This window comes from Fundulus heteroclitus, unplaced genomic scaffold (genome assembly GCF_011125445.2).
Source record: "Fundulus heteroclitus isolate FHET01 unplaced genomic scaffold, MU-UCD_Fhet_4.1 scaffold_453, whole genome shotgun sequence".
In the NCBI taxonomy this organism is placed as follows: domain Eukaryota; kingdom Metazoa; phylum Chordata; class Actinopteri; order Cyprinodontiformes; family Fundulidae; genus Fundulus; species Fundulus heteroclitus.
The window spans coordinates 41016-64372 of record NW_023396872.1 but is presented as its reverse complement, the minus strand read 5'-3'; the positions used below and the strand labels follow the sequence as shown (position 1 = coordinate 64372).

At 38.4% G+C, this 23357-nt stretch overlaps 1 protein-coding gene across 1 annotated transcript in view; it reads left to right on the top strand.

Annotated features, from left to right (window-relative positions):
* LOC118556322 (proto-oncogene vav-like) overlaps positions 1-19182 on the top strand; it is a 44620-nt gene extending 25438 nt beyond the window's left edge. Inside the window, exons 9-30 of the mRNA XM_036131720.1 lie at positions 134-229; positions 1954-2022; positions 2122-2225; positions 2330-2429; positions 4551-4646; positions 4738-4806; positions 4898-4984; positions 5068-5153; positions 5237-5372; positions 6284-6393; positions 8051-8152; positions 8242-8336; positions 8428-8453; positions 8538-8574; positions 9804-9940; positions 13566-13631; positions 13866-13897; positions 15369-15479; positions 17359-17446; positions 17564-17693; positions 18697-18848; positions 18931-19182. Of these exons, the coding sequence (XP_035987613.1) occupies positions 134-229; positions 1954-2022; positions 2122-2225; positions 2330-2429; positions 4551-4646; positions 4738-4806; positions 4898-4984; positions 5068-5153; positions 5237-5372; positions 6284-6393; positions 8051-8152; positions 8242-8336; positions 8428-8453; positions 8538-8574; positions 9804-9940; positions 13566-13631; positions 13866-13897; positions 15369-15479; positions 17359-17446; positions 17564-17693; positions 18697-18848; positions 18931-18984 (1983 nt within the window). The 3' untranslated portion in view covers positions 18985-19182. The remainder of the gene's footprint in view (positions 1-133; positions 230-1953; positions 2023-2121; positions 2226-2329; positions 2430-4550; positions 4647-4737; positions 4807-4897; positions 4985-5067; positions 5154-5236; positions 5373-6283; positions 6394-8050; positions 8153-8241; positions 8337-8427; positions 8454-8537; positions 8575-9803; positions 9941-13565; positions 13632-13865; positions 13898-15368; positions 15480-17358; positions 17447-17563; positions 17694-18696; positions 18849-18930) is intronic.
* The last annotated feature ends 4175 nt before the right edge of the window (positions 19183-23357 follow it).

Below are 23357 nucleotides of genomic sequence, written 5' to 3'. Positions count from 1 at the left end.
CTTTTGGTGTCTTTCAGTGTGCCATACAAATACATTTCACGTTGACGCTTCGCTGAAAAGAAAAGACGGGTCTAACCACATAGGGAGAACTGTCTGGCCTTGTTTGACATTGTGCGTGCTCTGGTTCATGCAGCAGCAGAAAACTGGTGTTGACAAGCGAGAGTGCTGCCTGCAGGAAATACGACAGACTGAAGAGAAATACACTGATACACTGGAATCTATCTTACAGGTGCGTGCGCACACACACACACACACACACAAACCACACACACACACACACACAAACTCAGTCTCATGTTTAATGACACCATTGGCACGAATGTATGAAAAGTCTTGAAATAACTTTGCCTTTTTTTGCTGTAACAAGAAATTTTGTTGTATTTTGTACACTTTAAAACAACCACAGCTGCACCAAAGTGCTACATGTGTAAAACAAAAAAAGAACAAACAGGGAAAAACAAAAATAGAATCAATTAAAAAAATTTAAATAGAGTAAAATTCAAGGAATAACGTGTTTTTAGAAGCGTTTTAAAAATGGACAGCAAAGGGGCACGTAGATATAGACAAGCGTAGGTGACCAGCTATTTTCTTGCAGCCATTAGGAAGAACAGCACATTTAATGGTATGTTCTCCCATCTTTCCCACTTTGAAGAAAGTGATGCCACGCATCAACCTGAAAATAGGCATTGTGTAAAAGATAAATCCATTCAAATCACAGCTTGGATTTTCTAAACTGTCCACTGAGATTAAACTACTGCAATTTAAGGTGAATTTATTTTAAGGCAATTTACATATCTTTAACCGTTGTCCCAGTAAATGTGGTGGCGATATGCTGTGTGTATCTACAGTCACGTGAAAATAATTCACAATTCATTTAAAAAAATGTTCACATATACATATCTTGTCTCATTTATTTATCTCTGGGGAAAAAAGGGATTTGATTCCACATCAAAGAAGTACATTTTTATTCAATAAATGATACATGTGAACATAAATATACATCAATTCCAGTTAGGGAAAATAATATCCCAATGAGATGAAGATCTTGACTCGGGCCAGGACTTTCCATTTCTGAAGTCTCAGCCAGTCTTTGCTGGGTTAGCTGCTAAGTTTCGGATGTAGGCTTCAGTTCTGCTTCAGTTTTTATTAATTTAAAGGAAAACCTTCCCAAATTATTAAACCTCAAGCTGCGTCACAGATAGCAGGAAATTGTTGTTGTTTTTACCCCAGCTATGCTGTTTTTAGTTTAGGTCAAACATGCCCTCTGTCTTGGTGCCACAGACTTTAATTCAGATTCCAGAAGGTTCGGTCTGTCTCTACTTTCTAGCAAACTTTACTATGATGGATTTTTTGGGGTTTTTAGAGTCTCCATTTGACATCTTGTGGTTCAATTTTTGAGTGAACTTCGCTTTGACTGCCACATCTGTGCATGGTGACGGCTGTTTTGAATGTGCTTCCCTTGAAAACTACTTTACTTATAATAGAATGGAAGATTTCAAACCATTTCAAACTCCTTACAAGACTCACAAACTGCTCCAACCTTCCTTTTGAAGGTCTCAGTTAGCGCTTTGGTTCTAACCCAGGCGATTAATCTCTATTCTGCATGCAGGAGCACACAGACTGAGGGTCTGTGGTTTAAATCAGAAAGCTCAGTAATGACGTCCTCATCCTTTCCACCTGATGCGACAGGCCTGTTTGAGGTTTTTAGCCATTTTAAGTGGAAATAAAAGTGTGGTTGTACTGCACTCTTACTTCACATGACTGTACATATAACTAATCAGGTATAGCGATGGCATACATAGGTTTTCAGACATTTCTTCATTCATACATCCAGCCTGTACACCTGCTGTGTTTAGGTGAACAGCTGGATAAACTCTGATGTGCCAGGCCATTATAAAGCCTTTAAAGTGTCTTTGAACAGACATTCATGAATATTTCCCCTGTTTTGTGCAGCACTTTATGAAGCCCCTTGAACGGTTTCTTCAGCCTCACGACATTGAAAGTATCTTCATCAACGTAAAGGTAAAGAGATCATTTGGACAGACCCTTAAATCTCAGCTTTGAAGGATTTTTTTTTTTTTTTTTTTGTACGTTATACATTTGACTTTGGGTTTTTTGTAGGACTTGGCTAAAACCCATCGCGGTTTGCTGGAGGAAGTCCGAATCTCAATTTTAAATCACGGAGCCAAAGATCTTTACCAGGTGTTCATAAACTACAAGGAAAGGTATGCAGCTCCGACAGAAGCTCCCATACACTAACCCGTTTGTGCTGATCATGAAAACAGCAGACGTTACGTGTTTGAGTATTCAATATCCAACCTCCCTGCAGGCTCCTACTGTACGGCCATTACTGCAGCCAGGTGGAAGCAGCGACGAAGCACCTCGACAAGGTGTCGACCATGAGAGAGGACGTCAGGATGAAACTGGAGGTGAGGGCGTCCCACACTGTCAGAAACAGCTCCAGCCAACCAGGAAGACAGAACGCTGCTTTGTTTGTCCGTCTGTGCTGCATAAGCAAGTTTAATCCATTGAGAGGAAACTGACTGTGTGACTGGTTCTGTTTTTTTCTTTTTCTTTTTTTTTCTTTTAAATTCATGGGCGGTACTCTAGCAGCAGTGTCCAGAAGTGAAAAGGAGAACTGAGCTTTTGATTTTCTTGATTTCACTTTATCATGAAGAGATGGAGGCCGGTTCCGAGCCATTATTTATGCATTTCATGACTCACCTCCTTATCATTTTTCAACTACAGGTTTCAGCATCTTCTTAATCTGAATTAATTTTAAAGATTCCAGGAATTAGCATGTAAATAATAGTCTAACACAACTCTTAGTCCTAATGTTGAAGAAAGTCTTCCCTGCTATTTGGACCTAGATATTTTTGAGGAAACAATCAGTAACGTATTTCTTAAAAAGTGATAAAGCTAATTAGATGTAGCTTCATTTTTCTAAAAGTTAATGTTTAGCAAGAGTCTGTTTCTGCCAACCATTAAAAAACCCATCTCTTTTAAGTTTTACAGTCCAGGTTCAGAAGCTTTGTTCTACATTTTGTATATTTAAATCAGGGCTGGACGATATATTAAAAAAAAGCACATCGCTAAAATAGAAACCATATTGATTGATATCGATAATTATCTACAAATTCAAAACATATATTTTAAGTGCAGCCCTGCCATTTTATGCTGTGGCTTGGTGACCTATTTTTAGATACAGAACACGCAAACACTGAATTCAAACTCAACCATTTATTCAACCAACGTTTTACCAAAACTGCAAGTTTTTAAAAAAGAACGCGTGCTCTCTGAACTCTTTAAATTCATTTCAATTTTCAATTCAATTTTATTTATATAGTGCCAATTCATGAAACATGCCATCTCAAGGCACTTTACAAAGTCAAAATCAATCATATTATACAGATTGGTCAGAAATGTCCTAAATAAGGGAAATCAGTTGATTGCATCAAAGTCCCGACAAGCAGCATTCACTCCTGGAGAAGTGTAGAACCACAGGGAGAATTGTCTGCATTGTCCATGGCTTTGCAGCAATCCCTCATACTGAGCAAGCATGAAGTGACAGCTTCTTTAAAGGGGCGGTACTTGGTGATGGAGAGTTCCTGAGTCTGTTTGTGATTGGTTGGGAGGATGTAACGACTGTAATATTAACCTACATGGCTAAAATGCAAAAGGAAGAAAAACTGTTCTATTAAACTTTTTACTGACCTTTTATTTTTCTGTTATTGATATACGACTATTGATCGATATATATTGTTATTGAATTATCGTCCAGCCCTATTTTAAATGCACATTTAGATTCACATAAGTCAGGTGAATATATAACTTTTTAAACTAGTCTTAAGCAACATTTCTTCTCATCATTTGTTTTTTCTGAGCATCTTCAAGTTTTCTTTTTACTTACCGTAAGATACTTATTCACTTTCAGTTCTGCTCTTTATTATATTAAGAAGAATTCTTTTCTTTCTTTTTTTTTTGTTAAGCTTCTTATCTCTGACAGAGCGTGCATATGTAAGCGAGCACAAAACACTTTACATGTGCCAGACCTTTGAAGTCATAGAAGTGGTATAATAAGATGCAGAGCGTAAACGCCACAATGAGATGTAAAACCATGGGGACATTAACGGAGAAAGTCACAAAACTGACCAAAATTAGATATCAAGTGTGACCAAAAATAGAGCAGGAAAACACAGAGGGACTAAAATTGGGACATAAAATAAAATCCAACCTGAAAGAAATGCAAAATGTCCACAGATGCACACAGAGTAAACATAACATAAGGAAAGAACTACCTGGCCCATAATATAACTAATTATTAGTGATATGATTAATGCAACAGTGATGGCAGATGACATGAAAAACCAAAGATTTACCAGAGTTAAACATGACAGCTAGGATAACACGGTTTTCTCTGAGTGAAACACTCTGGATGCAAACAAATACAGACATAAAAAGTGAGAGAATGAACAAACATAGGAATTACTTACCATTTTAATATCCACATTTAGCTTCCTCAGATATTAACTTCCTATTTTCTTCCTCAGGAGTGTTCAAAGAGAGCAAACAGTGGCCGTTTTTCCCTCAGAGATTTACTCATGGTTCCAATGCAGAGAGTCCTTAAGTATCACCTGCTGTTACAGGTCTGTGTGAACACTCGCTGTACATGAACCCACCCTCTGTGCTTTTGTTCTTTGGTTGAATTTTATGTAACATGATGTTTGATTGCGTTAGGAGCTGCTGAAACACACCAACGACCCCACAGACAAGGACAATCTCCGAGCAGGTCTTGATGCAATGAGAGTAAGCGTGTTAGAATCATTATTATTTTTTTTACTATCTAGAAACAGAAGCGTTTTTATTTCAAGTTGCTCACTTCTTTGTATATTCTCAGGACTTAGCTCAGTGTGTGAATGAAGTCAAACGAGACAATGAAGTCATCAAACAAATCACCAGCTTTCAGATGTCCATAGAAAACCTGGTGAGGTCACACGTTTTTTTGGTTTTGTAAGCTTACTCTTCGGCTGTCCTCTGAGGTGACGTCAATAACCTTCTGCTCCTCAGACTCAGTCTCTGGCTCTGTTCGGTCGTCCAAAGATCGATGGAGAGCTGAAAATCTGCAGCTCAGAGAAAAAGTCCAAACAGGACAGGTCTGTCTCCCCGTCGTCGTCATCATCGCCGTCGTCTCCGTAGTCTCACTCCGTGATTGACGCCGTGTTTTACTTCCCATCAGATATGCGTTCCTTTTCGACAAAGCTGTGATCGTTTGCAAAAAGAAGGGCGGAGAAACGTTTGAGCTCAAGGACATCATTGAACTACATCACTACCAGATACGAGATGAAACCACGGGGGAGAAGGACAACAAGAAGGTGTCTCCCACTTTGCCGCAGTAACACTCAGACCATTCACTACTTTACTAAAGCATTCACACCTCTTGATTATTTTAGCTTTTGTCACATCCTAACCACAAGCTGCAGTGAATTTTAATTAGATTTTACTTAAATCATAATAACGGTCAAGAGGAAAGAAAATGGTGCATGGTTTTAAATTTTTTCCAAATAAAGACCTGAATACCCCTAAATAAAATCCAGTGCAACCAATGGCCTTTAGTAGTCATCTAATTGGTAAATATGACAATCCTTCGTGTAGTTTAAGCACATTATTGCAGATTCTAACAATATTCCAAGCTTTGAACATCTTACTGAGCACTATTTAAGTCATTATCTGAAAAAGAAAAGCGCATGACTGTAAAACCGCCAAAACACTGACGGGCCAGGCGAGGAGGGTATTAATCAGGGAAGCAGCCAAAAAGGACCATGGTAACTCTGGGAGAGTTGTAGAAACACACACATCCAGTGGCAGTATCTGTTAACACATAAACCAATTGTTCTGGACTCCGAATATCTGGCCTGTGTGTAAAAGCTGCAAGAAGAAAGCCATTGCTTACAGAAAACCATAAGAAGAAGAAAGACTTGCGATTATAACCACAGCAAAAGTTGGTTCTACAAAGTATTTAATCAAGAATGATGAACACAGATGCATTGCTACATCTAGATATATTTAGTTTGTTGAGAAGAGGTTAAAAACCATGAATCATTTTCCTTCCTCTTTATATATGTATGCCACTCTGCGTTGATCTATCTCATATGATGGAACTTCACTTATAAGGTTTAAGGTTTTAACAAAAATGATACTCCTGCCCTGGCCCTGTAAAGCCCTGTACATGTTTGGGGTATATGTAGGCCTAAAGCAGAAATCCTGCGTGTTTCCTTGTGAACAGTGGTCCTATCTGTTCCTCTTGCTGGACTGCTTCGGGAGGAGTGGCTACGATTTCTTCTTCAAAACCAGAGAACTGAAGAAAAAATGGCTGGAACAGTTTGAGATGGCGATGTGAGTTATCGCACACGGACAGACACACAACAAGCACCAAACTACACGAGCACAAAACAGAAGAAAGGGAGTGGCTTGTTAAAAACAACAAAAAGGGCAGACTTTCACAGCTGAACAGTCAGGTATTCCCCCAAAGAATTATTAAAGAAAAGAAAAACAGAAATGCAACTTTAGGCAAGGCAAATGTATTTATATAGCACATTTCAGTACAAGGATAACACAAAGTGCTTTACACGAGTAGAATGTAGGAAAATAAAAACTGAATAAAAGCAAGTTGGACTAAAGTGTAGAACAATTTAAACAAAATAATACATGGGAAAATGGAAACTAAAAGCAAATATTAAAAACAGTTGGACTACAAACTTAAACCAATGATGCTTCAGTAAACAGTTTAACTGGAACACTCAAAGGCAATCCTAAACAAATGTGTTTTTATTCTTGATTTAAAAGAACTCAGGGTTTCAGGACTTTGTTCCAGATAAGTGGAGCATGGGAACTGAATTCTGCTTCTCCTTGTTTAGTTCAGGTTCTGGGTATGCAGACTAGGCTGGAGCCAGTCGTCTGGGGGTTGATACACTGATAATAAATCTGTGATGTATTTAGGTGCTAAGCCATTCAGGGATTTATAAACTAACAGAAGTATTTTAAAGTCTATTCTCTGAGATACAGGGAGCCAGTGTAAGGACTTTAGAACTGGGGTTATGTGCTCTACTTTCTTAGTCTTAGTGTGAACGCGGGCAGCAGCGTTCTGGATCAGCTGCAGCTGTCTAAACCACTTTTTAGGCAGACCTGTGAAAACACCGTTGCAGAAATCAATTCGACTAAAAATAAATGCATGGATTAGTTTTTCCAGATCCTGCTGAGACATCAGTCCTTTAATCCTAGAAATGTTCTTCAGGTGATAGACAGCCGACCTTGTAACTATCTTTAGATGCTTTTGGAGGTTCAGGTCTGAGTCCATCACTACACCCAGATTTCGGGCCTGATTAGTGGTTACTGGTTAAAGCAGCTGAAGCCGTGCGCTAACTTCTGATCTCTCATCTACCAGCCCAAAAAGTATTACTTCCGTTTTGTTTTTAGTCAATTGAAGAAAGTTTTGGCACATATTTTGGCACATTTGATTTCTTCTAAGAAGCGCTTGAATGGGTTTATTGTCACCTGGTGACATGGTGATGTAGAGCTGTGTGTCGTCTACATAGTTATGGTAAATTATGTTGTTGTTTTTTATAATATGAGCTAAAGGTAGCATGTAGATATTGACTAGGAGGGGACCCAGGATGGGCCCTTGGGGAACCCCACATGTGATTTATGTCGTCTCTGATGTAAAGTTACCGACTGACTTTATCAAGTGGTTTACAGTGAAGTTGCTGCATTATCCAGAGGTGTGGCTGTTAAAATTGTTCAGATTTATCTGGTAAAAAAAATATATGCATGTGCAAACTAAATCAACTTACATCACACATCAAGAAATGTTACTAAAATTGCTTCTTATTTTACAGTCGTGATTACTGAACCCCACAGGAAGTGTTTATTGTCTAATTTGCATTCTAACTACTAGAGCGAAGAGAGTTGATTTGTGCAGCTTTTGCTTAACCAAAGAAAATCACCTGTGTGTTTAGCTTTGGTCAAATCCTTCACACTTTGCATATAACTGCAGGTCAAACATGTCTCCTGAGAACTCCACTGCAAATAACCATGACTTCCAGATGCATTGTTTTGAGGAAACAACCTCCTGCAAAGCATGTTCAATGCTGTTAAGGTAGTGCCCCCCCCCCCCCCAACTCTCAGAACTTCTGTAAAATTTAAAAACATGTTTACCAAGGTGGATTCCCCCTATGTTGTTTCCAGAGGGACATTCTTCCAGGGCTACCAGTGCACCCGTTGTAAAATGGCGGCACATAAAGAGTGTTTAGGCAGAGTGCCGGGATGTGGACGAAACTCTGGTCTGTATACAGGCTTTGATAGCTGCAAAATCCTTCTGCTTTTGGTAAACATTTATTTTTTACATTAACTGCTGAATTGTTGAATTTACAGATCATTCTGGCCATAATAAGAGACAGGTACATAAACAGAATAATACTCCTGGTTAAATCGAATTTGTCCCACTATTTAAAACTTAACCATTTTATCTTTTGCTCCCTCAGGATAGAGCACAGCGATCATCAGGAAGTTCCAATGCAGGTATGGTATTTCATACACAATAAACCTAAATTACAAGTTTATACCCAATCTATTAACCACAGTGTTTTAGTTTAGTACTCATGAATACTGTACTGTGAAAAAGGCCATTTTACAGATTTCCAGTATTTTTAGTTATCTTTCCACACTTTTTCAATAGTTTTAGATCATCAAACCATTGTGAAATCATGAATTAGCTGCGATTAACAACTTTTCTGAAAATAAAAATGTTTCTAACGGTTTTGGATTCCATCAAACTACAGTGAGGGCCATTATCCATGAATAAAAAATAAAATAAACATTGAACAATGTCAAACCTTTCCCATAGTGGCCAGCAAACCAAGAAATCATTCTGTGAGCCCCACAAAGGGTCCCACAGGAGGTCACAAAGGATCCTATAACAACATCTAAAACCCTACAGCCCTCATTTGCCCTTATTGAGGTCAGAATTTAACAGTAGGGAAAAAATGGAGAAATGTGGCATCCATAGGAGACTTCCATCACAAAAGCTCTGCTGATCATACAAAGGTTAAGCTCACATCTGCCAAAAGACTTCTTGATGATCTTCAAGAAATTTGGGCAAATATTCTCTGGACTGAAGAGGCAAGAGTGGAGCTTTTTGTAAGGGATGCATCTGTTTGCATCTGCTGTGAAATTAGCACAGCAATTCAGAGAAAGGGCGTCACACTGACAGTCCAACATGGTGGTGTTCCCTGAGAAAACCTCTAGAGGAAGCCTTCTAGAGGAAGAGGGCAAAGTACAAGGAGCTGGTAGTCAAGTGCCCAAGCAAGGGTTGGGGAACTTGGTGCTACCCCATTGTGGTGGGGTGGAGAAGATTCGTTAATGAAAGGACCTTACATCAGAAAAGCCGTTGAAGCTGCCGAAAAGGTGCCAACATGTTTGTGGATCAAGCGGTGGAGAACCGTGGACCACGCAAGCTACTCAGACATATCAGGGTTGCCCGGGAGAGGGTGTATGATGTTGTCAGACCAAAAACACACAATCTTCCTAGGATAGATCACAGAAGATGTGTCTGAGTTACACCATAACTGTATGTTATGAACTTAGTTTGATCATCTGAAACGTTTATGTGACAAAAAAGTGAAAACACAGGAACTCTTTGAGGGAGCAAATACTTTTTCAGTCAGCTGAATGTCCAGGACTACCATTTAAAAAAAAATTAAAATGTTTCAAATATAATAGCATCTCCCATGTTTCTCCGTTGTTTTCAGCCTGTCCAAAGATGGAGGTGTGCCAGGAGTATTATGGTCTGCCGCCGCCCCCTGTGGGCTTTGGCCAGCCTCTTCAGCTCCTCAAAGGAAACATTATCGAGCTGAACCGGGCCGATGTTGACCTGGCCTGGTGGGAGGTAAGACTAGATCACAGCAAATACGCTTGCTATTAAGGGTCGCTCATGTTTTCTGAGCAGTTTTCAGACATTGTCTGAGATGATGTTGAGATGTGTTCCTGTTCCTTTTCGTCTCATTTTCTGCCTTTCACTTCCTTCCTCATCTGAAGCGTTCAGTGCTCTACTCCTGTCTGCGGTCTGTGCGGACTGTAACATTCATTTGAATACTGATTTGGAAAACAAATATATTGTAAAAGAGTTTCATTTAGCTGTTGAAGTTTGATGTTCCTGCTATCATTATACCCTGGCCTGTTTTTTATATGGCCGCTAAATGGTTAAAATGACAAGCTGAGATATTTTATTTTCAGCGTTACTTTACAAAAGCTCCAGAAGATAAGCTTCATTTATGAAAGTATAGGTTTCCTACTGCACTGCTGTACAAAAGTTACTCAGGCACCTCAGATAAACTTACTGCGATATTCTTATAAAAAGTTAGATGGAAAGCATAAATTTCAAATTAAAATTGTCCATTGTGAGAAATAGAAACATAGTGAATGCTAATGCTACTGTGAACCTTCCCGTACAGTGTCACTTCTCGTAATATTTAGCATTTTTAATTTTATGTGACATAAAATAGTGTGCAAATGTCAACTGAAATAAGAATGATTCATGATTTATTAAATATTCACAAAGAAAAAACATATTTAGGTCAGAAGACAGAATTGGACTATTATAGCACATTATAGTTTGATCTAAACTGTCCCATTGTAGCACCAGCTGTATGTTAGGGGTTGTTTTCCTGGTCGACTGATTTACTGGGGCGCCGGTGTGCTCAGGTGATGGACTGTGTTTGTTTTTTTTTCCACACATATTAGTCTGAATTTAAAACATTATCTCTGTGATCAAAGGGTTGGGATGTTATTGAAATATCAGTCTGAAGTCACTATGGCCTCACGCCACTCGGACATGTGAGCACTGGAGATACGGCAGCGGCTGCTCCTCAGTACCTGCTGATTGCCGTGGCCAAATGCTTGCGTTTTACTGTGCAGATAATGAATGTCCGGGATATGACTGTCTCTGTTTCGTCTCACGCCAAGGCCACTGTCGGGTATTAGGGGAGCCGAGAGACAGAAACAGGGCAGACGGGCTGGCGGCCGAACTGAGGGGTGCGATTACTTTCCATCTATGTGATCTCTGCTCTGCTTCTCAATAAAAGTGCTGGAACTTCATCAATCCACCGTTTCCTCATTCAATAACTCTAGGACGTTATTGTTCAGAATTCATACCACCGGCCCGCACGACTAACAGTTGTTGTGTTAACAAATCCTACCACCTGAGCCGTGGATCTCCGCAGCTCCTCCAGAGTTACCCCTCCCGGCCATTTTATTATTTTGACTGAATAGTTTTGTCCCTTTCTGATGAAATATTCCCAAATGCACAAGTCCATGATTGAAAATCTTTTACAGTTAAAGTTAACAGCAAGAATACGTTTTTTGGATTTCTCAAGTCTTCGGACTTTGTTGAACGTATGGTTTCTGGTATGTCCCTGTAATGCTTATAGATCTTGTGCAGAACGGGTTTCTCAGCTTTGCCTCTCTGAGGGCCATCTTCCGGAGAAGAGCTGGTTTCATGCAGCTGCACAGAGTAGATAAACGAGACGTTTATCTATTCACGTTAGCTGACTTTGAAGCTGTTTCTCACACTCTGCCTTGTAAATATATATTTTTTTTTAATAAAAGATGTATAAAATGTATAAAAGATGTGCCAACTCCGTAAGTCAGGGCAAACACACTGACACTTTGAGGTATGCTGCTCTGATTGGTGCAAGTTTTTTTTAAATAGATATGGCCGTCATCTTCCTCATAACACTGCTTGGATTATCTCATTTTATTAATGTTAAATGCAGTCCTAGATGTTAAGCACCCTACGCCAAGCTTCACCCCGAAGGTTCATATCAAAAGTACTATCTACCTTCCAGTGCCTTTTTCTCAGGTCATGGATAACTGGTCATGGATAACTGGTTTTGACTGTGGTAGATGCTATAGAAACAGGGGTGGTTAAAGAATTGGCTCCACAAAAACCACCCTAGTTCCTGAAAAAGGGTTCCCTAAATGGAGAAACACCTTTTGTCATTACGCTCAATTCAAAGTTTCTTTTTGTGTCCACCTTATTCTTAGATCATGTGATACATTGGGTGATTTCTGTCGGTCCAGCATTTTTTACATGTAAGCTAATGGTCTCTCACAAACCAAATAAAGATAAAAAAAAGAAAAAGAAAAAAAGGGGGATCATGTGGGACTGAAATGACGGAATAATATCAGTCCCTTCATCTTCTAATGTAAAGGGATGATGAGTTGAAGAATTGGACACTGTCCATTGTTTCCGGATGAGAATAGGGGTAGAAATATAATTTAATTTGGTATGTATGTTGTGTTTTTCATGCTTGTAAAGAGCTCTTTGTTTATTTTATTACTTTCAAATGGTAATTACCTGTTGTAGGCGAAGAATGCATTCAGAGAAGGGAAAGACTGGCATGTCACATGCTAATGAATTATTAATGATCATTAAAAATGTTACTTATTACTTTTTAGATTTAAAAGTACAACAAATCTGCGCTCAGCAGCACTGTTAATCCAGTCTTAGATCCAGCAGTGGGGTAAGGACTTTCATCCTTCCTCAAGTTTATACTCAACACTAACCCTAAACGACCAGACCTGAGGAGCTTTTGGTAGTTGCTTCAAATTTAGAATCTTCCATCTCCTTTGTCATTATTCCACATCTGTTGGTAACCGATTAAAATAATCCGTTGATTGAGAGACTAATTCATCTTTAACAAGAACCAGCTGACGCCGCAAGTTTAACTGATTAAAGGGGCAGCTGCAAACGGCACAATTAGCATGTCTGACATGTCTGAGCTTCAAACGGACATGCAGGCAGGTGTGTGGTTATCGCGATGGACAGAAAGAACAGATTTAGCTAAACTGCTATCCGCTTAGCTCAAAAATACGGCTCAGTGCAAAAGCAAAACAAACCAGCTTTCTAATGCTGCTGCTTTCATACTTGAAGCTGCTAACATTATCAATCATCCAGCAGCACCAACAGGAACAAAGTGGATAACTTGTCCTCGTCAGCATGTATAGACACAACTGTACTCTTCTCTGAGTACATGTTTAAGTCAGGGAGAAGGCACGTGTTTGATTTATGTAAACACAATCCATATCAAACATTCATTCTTTCCTCTTTTGGTGAAACTGTTAAATGATCAGTCAGCAGGAGATGAACAGAAACAAAGATAGCTGCGTTTCTGCATGAAAATAACTGAATTATTATAATCTCCACTGTTACTAAATAAAGAGATTTTGTCCCGTCCAGCAGACTTCCTGGAAATGCTTGTTTGGTGAACTTTATCTTCCTGTCATTGTTGATCCTCTGTCACTTCATCTTTTTCTCTCCGAGTAACCGTTTTCTGCCACATCACCCCTCAATTTGGGTGTGACACGCACATTTTCTTTCAGTGTCACACTATCAACGTGTTACATGTGTAATTGCAGAGCATTTCTGAAGCTAAATTATTTATGTCTGTTTAAATGCGCAGCCGTGCTGTAATGACCGCCTGCTTCTGACCCTGTGATTGTGCGTTTTTCAGGGAAGAAATCTAACCACGGGTCAAATGGGATGGTTCCCCTGCCAAAAGGTTCAGCCTTACATCTCTGTAAGTACACCAGCCAGCGCATGCTGCCGAATAAACAGGACCTAAGCTTTTACTAACGGAAAGACGCAAAAAAGAAAATTTTGAATGATGCAAACATTTGTGTTTTGAGCTTGTCTCCATTTGTTACCATTGGTAGCACTAAAACAAACACTCGCAGTATTAGGAAGTAAGGAATTACTACCCCCATAACCGCAGACTCACGTATAACCTCTGTGTGATCTTACTCCATTCCAGAGGCCAACCCCAGACCTGTCCGGCTTCCTCTGGTGAGTACGAACAGGAACTGCGCAGAATGACTCACTCTCCAGCCACAGCCCAGCCTCATGGGGTCTGACTTCTTTCTGCAACGCAGTTCTCAGCAGAAGAGACCGGGAAACACCACAGTCCTGACACAGACAAAAAAAAAAACACACACACACACACTATTGATAGCCGTAAAAAGAGAAGCATATACTGGGGGAAAATGCTGGCCTTGGAAGATGCTGTTTTGCAACACTGATGGGATGATACCGCTCTATGCGATTTTCTTTGTGCAACATATAAATGACCCCAGTGAACAACGATTGTCGTCTAATAATGACTACATTGCGCTACAGCAATGACTAAGAATGTCATGACTAACATTTTTAAAAAGACGATAAGTGCAAAGCCCTGATCGCCATGTGATTAAAAAAAAAAGAATGTTGCACTGCTGCCACCTAGGAATTAGTATCATTCAAACACCCAATTCATTTATTCATTTATTCATTTATTCATCCATCCTGGATCCATGAATCCTTAAAGCCATACCTCAGGGGTCTGCAACCTGTGGCTCCGGAGCCACAAGGGGCTCTTTGGACCTTCCACTGTGGGTCTTTATAACTTTGGCTAAAAATTATGAAAAACCAACTAATGTTTTTACATATAGATATAACGGATGCAGGTTTTAGCTGTTTTTTTTAATAATTAATTTTTTTTTCCACATAAGAATGACATTAAAAGTACCAGTAATATTTTTGTTTATTATCTATTTCGACATTAGATTGGAAAATATGTGCTTTTTACAGAATATTCCACAAATAGCAGCCCATTGAAGAAACTGTATCCATCTTCTTTATGCAAAAGTTTTATATTTTTCTTTATTTTAAAAGCAGAAATAGAAATAGAACGATGGTTCTTTAAAAATGACAAATTCCCTACAGTAGATATTGATCAAACATGATGCGTTCCCTTTTCTGCGGCTGTAAATTAGTTTAATTCAGCTGGACTGTGGGTGAAAATGGCTCTTTGGATTGTGAAGGTTGCGGGTCCCTGCCGTAGATATTCCAGCCAAGTGGGTCAGATTAGATTGCTGTTATCCCCCCCCCCAACCACCCACTCACTGGCCTACCGAAGAAATATGCTGCAAATCTGCAAAGAATTACCAGAACTTTAAAACGCACAGTGAGATTAGAGCACATTACTTCAACTCTCAAATTCCTCCTCCAGCTTCCTGTAGCTCTTAGAACTGATGTCAAGATTTTATCTAATAGTTGATACCTCACCCTCAAGCAAGGAGAAATCAGTCGGCCTTTTAGGTTAAAACCCTGTCAAACTCTGGACTCCTCCTCTAAAGACCCAGGGAGCTGTTGGTTTAAATTAGATTATGTTTTGCTGTAACAAAATGTATTTATTTATGTTTGATAAATTTCTTATTTAAAGTATTTGTGTTTTACCTGTTGCTGTGCTTTTGTTTTTTGTATATTTTCTTCATTAAAGGTTTGCAGGGAACATGGATCGCACCGCCGCCAAAAACCTGTTAATATCGCGGTCTGACGGAACTTTCCTCGTCAGGCAAAAGGATGGAGGAGAGTTTGCAATCAGCATCAAGTAAGAAGCCTTTAACTATCTAATATTCCTCTATTTAGGGGAAAAGAAATTATCTACACTTACTAAAAGCGAGTTGATTATCTTGATTTGAATCAAAAGTGCTTTCCAGCTTGTTTGTCTTGTTAAACGTTATTTCACCAGTACGTACATGACATTAAAGTCTTCTATAAGCGCAACAGCAGCAAGTGTTGTGCATGTGACTGTTTTTTATTGCTTTGCGATTATATTCATACCCTGTGAACTTTCTCACCTCTTTAAACTTATTTTATAAGCACATAAATCTTTTGATATTTCAAATGGAATTTTATCTACAGTTCAGGGAGAAAAAGGCAATGAAAGGATAAAAGAAATACCACAAGGAAGACCATTTGCCAAAAGTCCTGTAGAGACACAGCAAAAATGTGGAAGAAGGAGCTCTGTTCAGATGAGACCAAAGTTTAATGTTTTTCACCGACATGACAACATTAATGTTTGGAGGAAAACTAATTCTGGACATCAACAAGAACACAGCGTCCACACAGAGATATGTGGTGTTGGCAGCATCATGCTGCAGGCCGGTTTTTCTTCAGCAGGAGCAGATCTAACAGAGAATGTGTGACAAGACTTGGAAATGTTCATGCACAATCTACACACAATCATTCAATCTTTTGCTGGCTTGTAATGAACCATTTTTCTTCAAGATCTGTAAAAGAATTTTACTTAATTATCCCAGTTTTATGCTTAAAATAGTCTTAAATCCATCCAGAATTTCCATAGCGGGTGTAATATATACACTTAGTTAAACCCTAAATTTGTATAGTCATTTATTCACTGCTCTTTTTTAACTTTATATTTCATTAAAATCAAAATGTTCTTTTTATTTTGGTCACCATCACCTTGGTCATTATGTAAAAGGTTTAGTTGAGCTTAAATTCAAATGTTAATGATCTTATAAATGTCTTAAAATCACTTACTGAAAGTTGCATAATTCCTGAATGAAATACTGGCAGAAATGTCAGTGTCTGGATGTGCAAAGGAAAATATGAAATACCCCAGAAAGGATCTATAGATGTAAGGCGGTTATAAAAAGTACTGATTTAGGCTGAATAAAGATTGTTTTACATGCAAAAATTAGAAAACCAGTGTGTAGTTTGTAAATTATGCACTCATTTGTATTGGTCTATCTGATAATAATTTTTTTTTACAAAATAGACTGAAAATTTGTAAATGTAACAGGGTGTGAGAAAGTTGCAGGGTAACAAAATGTCAGAAAGTTGCAGGGTAAGAATATATTTTAATGGGTTTATGACACTTTTAAAGTCATACTTTTGTAATGTTAGTATACCAAGTTTATTCTTCAAAACTATATACCATTTTTTATTCAAAAAGGGAAAAAACTGATTAGAATATTTGCCTGCTTTAACTGTTACTGCAGCTTTTGCGTGATTTCAGTATTTACTTAGTTTAGATTTTTTTTCTGCTGCTCTTAAACTCACTTAATTTTAATGCAGGAGTGAAGCCACAATGGGTGTGACCAACACTTAGCTTCATCTTACCCTGTGGTTTAAAAAAACAAAGTAAACTACTGCTATGACCTGTTATCACCTCTTCCCAGCAGCAGGGAAATACATCCTTACAAACAGAGGATCTCTGTTCAGCTGATTGCAAGTTCCTGTTTGAAGACGCTCGGTAGATTCAGAGGGAATTAAAACAATGAACTTTCCATTTGCTGTTGATAATCTAGATGATAATGTTTTTTTCCGTCAGATTTTAGTTTCAAAATGTGATTTAATCCCCTTTTTAATGTTAGATGTGCTGTCTAAAGTCCAGCTGCCTGCACTGATCATGGCAGTACTTCTCTTCCTACTTTAAACTAATGAACCCTCTGGGTACCCTCCAGGTTCAACATGGACATCCGACACATCAAGATCACCTCCTTTGAGGGCCTCTACCGCATCAACGACAAGAAGGCATTTAGAAGTTTAATCGTGAGTTTCAAGCAGGAGAGCCTTTCTTGCACGGGGAATTTCTGATTGACATAATTTCCCTCTTCTATTACCTATCTACATTTTCTCATCAGCTCTTCCCATTTCCATTTTTATTAGGAAATGATAGAGTTTTACCAGAAGAATTCTCTCAAAGAGTACTTCAAGGACGTGGACACGACGCTGCGCATCCCTTATAAACAGCCAGAGCAAAGCAACTCGTCCAACAATACAACAAACACAGCACGAGGTACAGAAGCCTTCCTGTGATCACATCGTTGTAACAGTCAGGTACGATGAGGAACTAGACATGTTTGCTTTTTGATGCTTATCAGGTGAGGAGATATGTCTCATCATGAATATCGCTCAGAATCAGGAGGCATTTTTTTTTGGCCCGATTCCAGTATTTATTAAAGGTGCATCCCGGCAAATTACACTTGCATCGAAAACATTTTTTTTTATTTCAGTGATCAACTTAAAAGGCAAATGTTGCACATATAGACCCATTATAGACTGTGTAAAATGTTTTCATTTAATATGGGTGATCATGGCTAGTAAAACCCCCAGATTTGGATTCTCAGAAACTTACACAAAACTAATAATAAAATACAGAAATATCATCATATAGGACAAATATATAGTTTTGGAGCAAAGGTGCATAATAAATTTCTTAAATAGGCTTCACAATGGTAGTTACTTGTGCACCTCCATTTCCCACACTTTTTCCTTCAACTCAAGGGGAAAAAAAGGAGAAATTCAAGAAAAGTGTTGAGGTTGCAAACTTAAACATGGAAGGTTTCATTTTCAGACATCGGGCAAACCAATTCCAATGATTAAAATAAAAAAATTATTGAAATGTGTGTGCTTGATGAATGAATGGTAATGAAACATTGTTTTCTTAAGTCAGTAGTCGTGTAGGTCATAAAATAATGTGTATATCAGAAAAACTGTTTTTAATAGTTCAGTGTAATATTCTAATTTCCTATTTTTTAAATGTGTCACTTTGAATAGTGAATTTAGCCTTCAGTTTCTGCTTTAAATTTTAATTACTAAAATAAATGGATATATTTAGGATTTTTTGAGATGATCCTGTAATGGCTAATCATTTCATTGCTGTGGTTTCATAGAACAAACTGAAGGAAATAAAGAGGTGACGAATCCTCTCATTAGACTCTCCCACCCAAGTGTTATAAAATGCCAATGTCCTTTTAATTTAAGCCTCTTCATGCTGCAATGTTGCCTCTGTCTGACAGGGGGCAGCGTAAAGAGCTTCGGCTTAGCCAGGGCCAGATATGACTTCTCAGCCAGGGACCGCACTGAGCTGTCCCTGCGAGAGGGGGACACCATCAAGATCCTCTCCAAGAAGGGCCACAGCGGCTGGTGGAAGGGGGAAGTCTACGGCCGGGTGAGATCATCGGCACATGAACGCTACAAGTTCAAATATATCGAGACAATCAAGTCTGACCTGTCTTTATCTCTACTTCCAGGTGGGGTTATTTCCGTCCAACTATGTGGAGGAGGATTACTCTGATTACTGCTGACTTCCACCCACGTGAGACGTGTCAACCCAATCTGAATGTGAATGGGTACCTGTGAGCGACTGCATTAAGTCATATGCATGAGTGTGATGGTGTGTCTGTGTGTGAAAGGAAATGTGGTTCTGCTGCTGGGTGTCTAGTGATGTGAATAAAAGTTTTTGTTCAGCCAGCCAGACCTGTCTCGATCATTTATTGCAGATTTTGTGCACGCAGAAACCAAAACTTTATGTCTGCTTTCAGTTAATAGGACAAATTGTTTCTGAAAAATGTTGAAGGATTCCTTATTTATGTAATTTAAGCTTCGAGAGTTTGATCCCAGGTCAATGAAGAGTTTTATATATGGGTCTTAAAATTTACATTGACTTTTGTACTTGTTTTTGCTTTTACATTTTAAAGCCTTGGTGGGATTAGGATTATATGTTGTAGAACAACATGATGTAATAAATAACTCTCAAGTGGGAGCAAAATGCCAATTGTTTTCAACATTTTTAATATATAAAAATCTGATAAGTGTGGCATGTATTTGTGTTCCGCCCCTGAGACATTAGACTGCAGAACCACCTTTCCCTGCTCTTATATCTGCACTTATAGCCAAAAATTTAGGGAATTGTGGGATGTCATCCACAGAACCTAGATCCAGATATATTACCACATATCCCACCCACCTGGGCAATGCGCTGTTTGTCCCACTTCCATCAGGGAAACGATTCAGGAATATTAAATCAAAAACTATCAGACAGAAAAGCAGCTTATTTCCCAAACCTGTAAATGTCATCACCCCCTGCTGAAAAGCAACAAATCATCAGCCCAGTTCATAATCTGTTACATGTTACAAACACAATCCTGGTTTCAGGCTTCAGATCTGATGTAAATCCAATCATCTATACAGCCTCTTAATTGCAAATCTGTATTAACACACTCCATGCAACCATGCAAATTGCATAATTCTGTAACTAAAGTTGTTGCACAGCATTGTAGTCTGTTGTACAATTAGCTGCCAAAGACTATATACACGCTTAAGCCCCTCAGGGGATGGTTGTGGTTGGCTAGTGCAATCAACTGGTTTATAGAGAAAATTTTAAATTTCTTTATGGTAACACATAATGACAATAAAGCTATTTGATTCTTGTAGTCTTAAGTCTCTACCATTTTTTGCACCTCTAGAGTCTAAAATTTTTGCCTTGACAAAATTGTTTAAGATCAGTCAGATTGACACGTGAGCGTCTGGGAAGATCAATTTTATTTTATTCAGGTCTGAACATTGGCTGGGCCAAAGTCTGAACTTTGTAGCTGTATCTGTAGGCTTGTGTCCTGCAGGAAGATGAACCTCAGCACCCGTCTCAAGTCTTTTGCAGCTTTTAACAGGTTTTCTTTCAATGACCTGTGTTTACCTCCACCCATTTCCTGAATAACTCTGACTGGCTTTCCTTTTTCAAGAAAATCATCCACGCAACATGATGCTCCCGCCACCATATTTCTCTGTAAGGGATGGAGTTTGTCTGAATTTAATGCCACACATACAGTTTTGTTTGTGACCAGCGCACTTTCGTCCAAATATTTGCTATATCCCCTACAAAGATTGTGGTAAACTTTAAACAGAAGTTAATATTGCTTTTTTTTCAGTAATGTTTTTCTTCTTGCAACTCAACGACCAGATTTGTGAATTGTCCAACTAAGAGATTCTCTGACTTGAGATATGGATCTCTACATCCCCCTCAGAGCTACAATGGCCCTCTTGGCTCGTCTCCCCAGCCTTTCGGTTTAAGTGGACAGTTTCAGTTTAGGTTTGCAGTTTTCACAAACTCATTTCGAGATTGGTTGATATATTGAACAGTGCTATGCAGTGTGATATGTTCAAAGTTTGGAATATTATTTCATAACCTAACTCGGCTTCAGCTTCACACTCTCTCTCTCTCGGCTGTCTGCTGTGTTCCTTGGTCTTCGCGATAATGTTTGTTTGTTAATGTTCTCTCACAAACCTCTGAGGTCTTCACAGAACAGCCGGATGCATATTCGGATAAAAATTATATAAAAGGTAGAATCTATTTACTAATTAAGTGACTTGAAAGTTGTTAGATTTTACTGGATACGGTGTGCAAGTCAAAGTTCATTGTGGTTTGCTGTTGTAGTTAGACGAAAAGTAAAAATTTTTTATAGGTGTTTATTATTATTTATTATTAAATCAGACTGATCTGCTCGAATGCTTCTGCAAGGTACTTTACTCAAACTAAACTCATCTTGGTTGAGACTTGATGCAACACTAAATGCACTCCTCATGCATTAAAGATGAATGTGCGATTGCCACAGCATTTGTGGTTTTAAGTTCAGAGCTAAGGGTTGTTGACGTGAATAGTTAAAGATGTGACATGATAAAATTAAGGGAACGTGTGTAGACGGTATTATCAGAACTAATTTGGAACTGACCGCACTCAAGAGAACACAATATGGTATTACACAGAATAGTATAGAGTATTTAAAAGAGAAAGTTGAAGACGAAGCAGCAACAGTTGCAGGAACCATGTTGGATTGGTCTGTAGCTGCTTTTTCTGATTTTATAGTTTAACCTCTAAAGTTTGGAAGCCAGAGGAACATTGACGAGAAACCGGTCTGGATTTGCGGTCCGTGACAGTAAAATAGACAGCTGGGGTAGCCCAAACCGGTCACACATTTATTGGTTGCATTTCTGACTCAACATTAAACACAGGATTTCTATTGGCCGACCATATGGTTTTATGCCATCCATGCGGTAATGAGCTAAGATGAAAGTCTTTGGTATAAAGGTCGGTTGTCATGTGAAAGGTTTTCAATTCTGACACGTTTTGAAACAGAAGTGTTAGAGCTGCATTCAAAAACACCAACTAAATAAAATGTTTAAAATTCAAACTAATCAGATGAAATACCCAGCAGCATTTTTTACTAGTGGAAAAAAAAAACATTTCAAGGAGATGTCGCAGAGTTTTTTTTTTTTTTTTTTTTTTTGTTTATTTGACTTGACACACAATTTTCATTTAAATCTTCCAGATGCACCTTTTCAGATCTCTCAGTCCGTTGAGCAAGATACAAGAGATCCAGCATAATCTAAAGTGCAACAAGTTAAAAAAAAGCCATGTATCTAAGATTGTTCTTGAATTTAAAACATATTTCCTATCATGATTACTAAAACCAATTACCCGGTTGTACATAATATCGACTGAAGCTGGAAGCGAAACATCAACTGTTTCGTCTTTCATGGAGATCAAAAGTCTAGTTCTTCCAAATCTTCCTTTTTATAATTAAACACTTTTTGACTTGAATTTCCAAATTATCTTGCTATATTTAAATCATCCACAACACTGGAAAACTGAAAATGTGTAAATATGATTTTGTCATATGTTAAGTTTCTCAAATCACAAAACAAGATCCAGAAGTTGTCTTGGTAGCTGGCAGCGTGACAAAGGGATATGTTACGGCCTTTATTTTTCTGTTTTTTGTATTTGATTCAATTTAGATCAGGTCTTTTCTACACATGTAAAAAAAATCTGCACATGATTAACCTACATTAAATACAGATCTCTTCAATCAAATTGATATGTTAAAGCTTAACTGTTAGGAAGAAAAACTCGGAAATGTAGGCCAGTCTATTTGTTTGTGGACTCAGACGCAGTTTCAAAACTACACCAGTTTTAAAACTAGAACAAGACGGGTTCGAAGTAAAATTAATGAGCTTGGAAACTGAACTTTATTTTTGAACAAGGAAGCATGTTATGTTCACAAATAAAAAGAGACTGTTTATCCTTCCATGGAGCAAATATATCCATGCATGTTTTTTTTTTTCCTCATCTCAGTTACCGTATAACTCCCTGGTCTCAGGCAACAGTGAGAATGATTTACAATAGAGCGCTGAAAATACCAGACAGAAAATCCATCCCAACACTCCATTGTGAAGTTTTGCAGACTTTTATTTTCTTAGTTTTGAAAAAAGTTTTCCAATTTAAGATTAATGTGTGAATGTTTACACAATTTGACCCCTGACACCCTCACAGTTCCACTCAGATCAGTGGGTTCCATCACATGAAGAGCTTCAAATGGAAATGTCAAAGTTTCCCTGAGAAAAACCTCCTTTGGCCAGTCGGCCTTCTCTGTCCAGGGAATCAAACAGTGAAACTCCTCGTCTTCTGAACTGAAAACAGAACCTTGATTTGGTGGTTTTAAAAAATGTTTTTTAAAAAATGTTTTTAAAAAGGAATCGACACTGCAGGCATATTTGATCCTGTATAAGCTGACTTTAAATTGGACTTTAGGGTGATGTGAATTTGTGAACTCTTGTAAAGTATTTTGTTTTTTTGTTCTTTTATGTCGTTTTCAAAAGGCTTTCTAGGGATGGAAATTGCAAACTA